This window comes from Coregonus clupeaformis, chromosome 25 (genome assembly GCF_020615455.1).
Source record: "Coregonus clupeaformis isolate EN_2021a chromosome 25, ASM2061545v1, whole genome shotgun sequence".
NCBI classification, from domain to species: Eukaryota; Metazoa; Chordata; class Actinopteri; order Salmoniformes; family Salmonidae; genus Coregonus; species Coregonus clupeaformis.
In genome coordinates this window covers 11,402,079-11,409,912 of record NC_059216.1, presented here as the reverse complement: position 1 = coordinate 11,409,912, position 7,834 = coordinate 11,402,079, and the positions used below count along the sequence as shown (strand labels likewise).

The following is a 7,834-nucleotide window of genomic DNA, read 5'->3' as shown; positions in this document are numbered from 1 at the left end:
ACACAGAGTTACATATGGGGTAAACAAAACAAAGTCAAAAATACAAACATAAAATATATATACAGTGTGTGCGAATGTAGTAAGTTATGGAGGTAAGGCAATAAATAGGCCATAGTGCAAAATAGTTACAATTTCGTATTAATACTGGAATGATAGATGTGCAAAAGATGATGTGCAAATAGAGATACTGGGGTGCAAATTAGCAAAATAAATAACAATATGGGGATGAGGTAGTTGGGTGGGCTAATTTCAGATGGGCTGTGTACAGGTGCAGTGATCGGTAAGCTGCTCTGACAACTGACGCTTAAAGTTAGTGAGGGAGATAAGAGTCTCCAACTTCAGAGATTTTTGCAGTTCGTTCCAGTCATTGGCAGCAGAGAACTGGAAGGAATGGTGGCCAAAGGAGGTGTTGGCTTTGGGGATGACCAGTGAGATATACCTGCTGGAGCGCAGACTACGGGTGGGTGTTGCTATGGTGACCAGTGAGCTAAAATAAGACGGGGATTTGCCTAGCAGTGATTTATAGATGACCTGGAGCCAGTGGGTTTGGAGACGAATATGTAGTGAGGGCCAGCCAACAAGAGCGTACAGGTCACAATGGTGGGTAGTATATGGGGCTTTGGTGACAAAACGGATGGCACTGTGATAGACTACATCCAATTTGCTGAGTAGAGTGTCAGTTTTACGAGGGCATGTTTGGCAGCATGAGTGAAGGAGGCTTTGTTGCGAAATAGCAAGCCGATTCTAGATCTAACTTTTGATTGGAGATGCTTAATGTGAGTCTGGAAGGAGAGTTTACAGTCTAACCAGACACCTAGGTATTTGTAGTTGTCCACATACTCTAGGTCAGACCCGCTGAGATTAGTGATTCTAGTCGGGTGGGCGGGTGCAAGCAGCATTTGGTTGAAGAGCATGCATTTAATTTTACTAGCGTTTAAGAGCAGTTGGAGGCTACAGAAGGAGTGTTGTATGGCGTTGAAGCTAATTTGGAGGTTTGTTAACACAGTGTCCAATGAAGGGCCAGATGTATACAAAATGGTGTCGTCTGCATAGAGGTGGATCCGAGCTTCACCAGCAGCAAGAGCAACATCATTGATATACACAGAGAATAGAGTCGGCCCGAGAATTGAACCCTGTGGCACCCCCATAGAGACGGCCAGAGGTCCAGACAACAGGCCCTCCGATTTGACACATTGAACTCTATCTGAGAAGTAGTTGGTGAACCAGGCGAGGCAGTCATTAGAGAAACCAAGGCTATTTAGTCTGCCAATAAGAATGGAGTGGTTGACAGAGTCGAAAGCCTTGGCCAGGTCGATGAAGACGGCTGCGCAGTACTGTCTTTTATCGATCGCGGTTATAATATCGTTTAGGACCTTGAGCGTGACTTGGCTTTCAAATACTTTCGAAAGGCAGGGCAGGATGGATATAGGTCTGTAACAGTTTGGATCTAGAGTGTCACCCCCTTTGAAGAGGGGGATGACCGCGGCAGCTTTCCAATCTCTGGGGATCTCAGACGTTACGAAAGAGAGGTTGAACAGGCTAGAAATAGGGGTTGCGACAATTTCGGCAGCTAATTTTAGAAAGAAAGGGTCCAGATTGTCTTGCCCAGCTGATTTGTAGGGGTCCAGATTTTTCAGCTCTTTCAGAACATCAGCTGTCTGAATTTGTGGGAAGGAGAAGCGGGGGGGGCATGGGCAAGTTGCAGTGGAGGGTGCAGAACTGGTGGCCGGGGTAGTGGAAGCCAGGTGGAAAGCATGGCCAGCCGTAGCAAAATGCTTGTTGAAATTCTCGATTATTGTAGATTTATTGGTGGTGACAGTGTTTCCTAGCCTCAGTGCAGTGGGCAGTTGGGAGGAGGTGCTCTTATTTTCCATGGACTTTACAGTGTCCCAAAACTTTTTGGAGTTAGTGCTACAGGATGCAAATTTCTGTTTGAAAAAGCTAGCCTTTGCTTTCCTAACTGATTGTGTATATTGGTTCCTGACTTCCCTGAAAAGTTGCATATCGCGGGGGCTGTTCGATGCTAATGCAGTACGCCACAGGATGTTTTTGTGCTGGTCAAGGGCAGTCAAGTCTGAGGAGAACCAGGGGCCAGGTCAATTAGAATTGACCTGGCCAGGATACCCGGGCCAGGTCAATTAGAAAGGCCTGCTCGCTAAAGTGTTTTAGCCATTTAAGTTTTTAAATGGTTAGGGTAGGGACATCCTTAGGATTCCGTACAGCACCTGACCGCAGCACAGAGTCAAAATTGGCTATATCGTACAAATTCAAACAAAAATGTGCTTTTTGGTCTTAATTGAAGGTTAGGGTTAGGCATAAGGTTAGCAGTGTGGTTAGGGTTAGGTTGAAAATCATAAATAAATGGTAGAAATGCGCTGGGTTTATGACTTTGATGCTGTTGTAACTAGTGACTACCGCAAAACCTTATTTTTTTACTTTTTCTAAAAATATTATGAACAATAAAACAAAAACAGAAATATAGAAGTTCAGTTGCACGGAAGTCAGAGATTTCCGAGTTCCCAGTTGTTTTGAATGCGGCATGCATTTCAGTAGCCTGGCTGACACGCGACCCACGTGACTACACAGCACTGTGATGTTGCTGCATTCAAGTGCTAGTCTGAACTAGTAAACTCGGGAATGTCCGACGTGCTAGTTAATTGTAGTTATACACGTGCCGCGTTCAACCAATTAGCGAAGGTCATATGACGCTAGCTGATTCTATGGTACTGTAGTTTGATGACGCGGTAACGATACGAAGTGGGGATGCGCGCGGGGGGAATGAGCTAACTCAATGGCGAAAGTCCTAAGATTGGGAAGCTGGTGGATGGGCGTGAAGGAGGAGAGCCTCGTAAATGGCGTCCCTTGAGAAAGCAAGAACAAGATGTATGTCAGGAGAAGTGCAGTATTATCATAAGGAGACGTATACTTGGAATACGGAGGAGGAATGGAGGGAAAAAGAGAGGCATAGGAGGTCTAAGAGAGAGAGGGAGGAAGATTGTGAGCTTGAGTCGGTTAAAAATGGCGTAAAAAAAGGAGAATGTTTGTTAAAGAAGAATGTTAGAAAATGTAAGCAGAGTGAGCTGAAGACAGGAGGAGAAATGGAAGTGAATGAGGGTGAAGTATCGACGGTGGTAGGTGTGGTGAAGTACTAGGAGCCCGAGGCTTGCACCGAGGGTCAGGATAAAGATGAGTCTGTGACAGTAAGAGTGAAGTTTTTGGAAAAAGTGGGCCCGTGCCTTTTGGCTGATCCATTTGTGGTTTCAGGGTGGGTGAAAAAAAGAGTTGGGTATTGTGGAATCGGTGAGGGTAACCAGAAGTGGTCTAGTGATAATTGTTTGTGTTTCTGCTGGTCAGAGGGAGAAGGCGCTCAGAGTTAAACAAATGGGGGCAAGAAATGTGAATTGTTTTGCTCTCAAGAAAAGGGTGCCATTGAAAGGAGTGATTACTGGGGTAGCAGAAAATGTAAAAGTTGACCAACTGAAGGGGATCATGCTCGTCGTTTGGTGAGACGCAAACAGGGTGTCGAGAGTGGGGAAACGGAATAGTCATTGTCTGTTCTTTTGAGTTTTGAAGTTGAGTCTTTGCCCGACAAAGTGAAGTTAGGATATATAAGTTATCCTGTATGAGCTTATGTGCCGACACATTACGATGTTACAGGTGTCAAACTTATGGGCAGCAGTGTGTAGGAGGTAGGTTCCAAGGTGTGCAGAAGGGCATGAAATAAAGGAATGTGTAGCATTTGGAAAAGTAGTGGTATGTGCTAATTGTAGGGGTGGCCATGGGGCTGGGGATCAGAAATGTCCCGTGCGAGAGAGGCAGATTGAGGTTTCCAGGGTAAGAGTAGTGAAGAAGTTGTCATATGCTGAGGCAGTGAAGACAGTAGAGGAAGATGGGTCAAGGGGGAGGAGTGGTGAGAGTAGTAGATCTGTACCAGTACAGAGGGATAGGCCAAGAAGTGATGTTTCAGTAAAATTTGATTTTTAGCATTTATAGCAATGGTTATTAATTGTACTGCAGGGATGGAACGGAAGTGGAAGAAAATTGAGGTTGTGGTGGCAGCTGCAGAGAGGTATTTGGGTGTGCGAGACTTGACATCAGTATGAAAAATGTATGCACTCACTAACTGTAAGTCCCTCTGGATAAGAGCGTCTGCTAAATGACTAAAATGTCAAATTTAAGAGTTACAGGGTGTGTTAAGTGGTGATGTCCCATTCTTTCAGGTTGAGGGCATGAGGTAGGAATAAATAGTTTTAAATAGTGGAGTAGGATGGTTTTAATTTAATAAAAAACATTTTTTGCATTTGTGAGTGTGGTGTTAGATGGTAGCACCCCAATGGTGGAACAAGCTCCCTCACGACGCCAGGACAGCGGAGTCACTCACCACCTTCCGGAGACATTTGAAACCCCACCTCTTTAAGGAATACCTGGGATAGGATAAAGTAATCCTTCTACCCCCCCCAAAAAAATTGTAAAGTGGTTATCCCACTGCCTATAGGGTGAATGCACCAATTTGTGAGTCGCTCTGTTTAAGAGCGTCTGCTAAATGACGTAAATGTGCCCTTGAGCAAGGCACTTAACCCTAATTGCTCCTGTAAGTCGCTCTGGATAAGAGCGTCTGCTAAATGACTAAAATGTAATGGTAGGGTATAAAAATATAAATATAAGGGAGTTGCACTCCAGTCTAGTAGGTGGCGGTAATGCAACATATTGGATGCCAACCGCCGTTAAACCTCATCGAAGAAGAACCAGTTAGCCAATACGACATTTTCGAGTTTCCTAGTTCCGACTAGCACGTAAACGCGGCATACGACTCAATCGCTGAGGTATGACTCAAGTTAAGAACGTAGTACGTATGTTAGCAAGGCTAACATTTCAGCATTTTAGGGATCAAATCAACTAAAGTCGTCGACAATGGATGATCGTGAGCTTGATCTCACAGAGTCACAGAAAGCTACCAAGTCAAAATACCCAGCGATCAACAAGAAGTATGAATGTGAGTTGTGTAGCTAGCTAATGTTATGAACATGCTTGATGGCTAAATTAACTATACTTTAGCTAGCTAACTTTGGTCTGATTTGTTCACCAACATAAATGGGTTTTTGTTGAAATGTACAATGGAAAAGTATGTTTAGCGGAGGAGACCGAGCTCGACCAACAAAAATTGCTTAATTGACACGTTGATATTGTAGGCCTAGTAGATGAATACCCTGACATATTGGATTGAATGTTTACCTTATAGGCCACGATACTGTATTGTAGTATAGTACAGTGGAAAGGGGGATACCTAGTCAGTTGTACAACTGAAATGTGTCTTCCGCATTTAACCCAACCCATCTGAATCAGAGAGGTGCAGGGGTCTGCCTTAATCGACATCCACGTAATCGGCGCCAAAACATGAGTTATTGATGCATTGATCTTGTCATTTGGTTTCTCTCTAGATTTGGACCACACTGCTGATGTACAGTAAGTGGATTACATTACATTAACTACAGCAACTGCTGCTACTACCCATAAACAGTGTATGGTGGCTACTGGCTACACCTTTATTGTGAAATTCACAAAGCCTACCTGATACTGCAGAGCACCTTAGAGCAGCGATCAGTGACTTCACCCCACTCAGTGGCTTTATCTTGCATCTGTGTCATTTACATTTACGTCATTTAGCAGACGCTCTTATCCAGAGCGACTTACAAATTGCGACTCATCACTCTTATGTATGTTCCTAGGCTCCACTCTTGGGGAGACTCGCTGGAGGAGGCCTTTGAGCAGTGTGCCATGGCAATGTTTGGGTACATGACAGATACAGAGACAGTTGAGCCCATTGACACAGTAGAAGTGGAGTCAGAAGGTGAGATGGATTTACAGATGGATTAAAAACAGGCATAATACTCATAGGGAGAGTTCATGGAGCAGATTGTTTCATTTATGGGTCAATATATGAAATACCATTGCATTCAATACATTCTTATAATTTCTCTCTGTTTCTTGACCAGGTGATGACATGGAATCACTTCTCTTCCACTTCCTAGATGACTGGTTATACAAATTCAGTGCAGATCTGTTCTTCATTCCCAGAGTAAGGGCCTTCAATATAATAATGATAAGTCATGTTAGCCAGTGGGACTTCATAGAGCTCGCTCTCTCTCTTACCCCCATCAATAGACATCAATAGATGTTTAGCTTTCTTGGTGCCTGTCAGTATAATTGTGTGATGGCATAGGAGCATGCACATCATTGCATTGCAAAAAATGTATTAGGTTTGAAACATAATTACAACTGGAAGATAACATGTCATTACATTTACCACAAGTGTGTATTTATCTTGTATCCCTCTTCACAGCTCAGTTAATTACCAATGAGCCATTGTTTGCTTCAAATATCTCCTGCTTCAAATGTATTAAGCTTTAAAAAATTAAAAAATAATAAAAAAAGACATCGTGGCAACTATCAATTTAATTTAGCAGTTACAATAATAAGGTATTGCCTAACGTAATTTCTGTCTTCTAGGAAGTAAAGGTTTTGCACATTGACAGGATGCACTTTAAAATCCGCTCCATTGGGTAAGTTGATCTAAAGTTACACACACATCAGGATATAGTTTTTACAGTTTTTGATCACTGGGTGGTACTAATTTACACTTGCATGTGATTGATCCTCTTTTGAGCCACTTACATTACTCCTAGGTTAAACAGTGTGAGGGGATATGGTGGGTTGGTTTTAGGTTATTAGATTTTCTTCTACCCCTGAGAAAGACATGGGTTGCATGTTATCATGACTCCCTCCCTTAGTTCCTATGCCTGGAGTTCTGTTTTGTTCTCAGCTTCCCTCCATGCCTATCATTCTGTTTTCCTCTGCTGTTGTAGGTGGGGAGAAGAGTTCAGCTTGGTCAAGCATCCACAGGTAAGCAAATGGGAGATAATCCTGATAATCTTTCACCATCTCTGGCCTGAACTGACCACACAGAGGTCTGCTGTCTGACTCTATCCTGTCCATAAGACATAATTACTGTTTATGCCCTGATGAAAATGATGTGTATCCAAAACAGTTTGTTTTGAAATTTGAATTATATTACTAAAACTAGATGCATGATTATTATTAGGCTTATCAGACTGTTTTCATTGATTGAGAAGAGTCATTTCTGAATACTAATGTTTGTATTTTAGTGTAACTAAACCATCTGTATATTGTCTCTCCAGGGGACAGAGGTGAAGGCCATCACTTACTCAGCCATGCAGGTCCATGACATCGACAAGCCTGAGATCTTTGCCATCATCGACATTTGAGGATTTTCTACAGAGGAACTGTCTCAGAAGGGAACAGGACTATCAGAGCATACCTCTATGTGCCTGGATGAATGGACATTTGATTAAATAATTAAGGGCAGTAGCATAGGTTTTGATCATGAGCTTGTGAAGTGTGATGTTTGCCTCATCAGGAAGCACACCTGGTCGTAATACATGCTGATTATAACTGCTCAGAGTAATCTGGGTGTCTGAGTAGAGTTTACTGAGGAATGCCAATAATTTAGCTTTTTGTTATAATTTTTAAGTATCCCAAATTAATCTCAGAAGTTTCAAGACAAGACAGAATCATCACACAAAATCTAGTTTGCCTACTACTAGGGAACTTAAACATGAATGTATACCCCTTCTTGTGGACTAATACATATTTTTGGGATTATGTACTGTATTTTTACAGGTTGATATTTCTTAAAGCATTTCAATTGCCGCACCTCTCAGTGGTAAAGATACCTAAAGGATTCATGCTGGGCACTACTCATTGTAAATAGTCAAATCACAAATTACCTTGTAATAAAACCTTTTCCACACTTCAA

General features: G+C 42.6%; 1 protein-coding gene across 2 annotated transcripts; it reads left to right on the top strand.

The window, feature by feature from the left end:
- Nucleotides 1-4,758: 4,758 nt before the first annotated feature.
- On the top strand, nucleotides 4,759-7,834 carry LOC121538789 (protein archease). 2 transcript variants are annotated; one of them, XM_041846954.2, is made up of 7 exons: nucleotides 4,766-4,993; nucleotides 5,439-5,463; nucleotides 5,727-5,848; nucleotides 5,994-6,076; nucleotides 6,508-6,560; nucleotides 6,864-6,900; nucleotides 7,197-7,834. In XM_041846954.2, exons 1-7 carry the CDS (start codon nucleotides 4,912-4,914, stop codon nucleotides 7,281-7,283), a joined length of 489 nt encoding a protein of 162 aa, XP_041702888.1. In that variant the 5' UTR covers nucleotides 4,766-4,911; the 3' UTR covers nucleotides 7,284-7,834. The 2 variants fall into 2 exon arrangements, with proteins under 2 accessions (XP_041702889.1, XP_041702888.1); XM_041846955.2 differs by lacking the exon at nucleotides 6,508-6,560 and having other exon boundaries at nucleotides 4,759-4,993.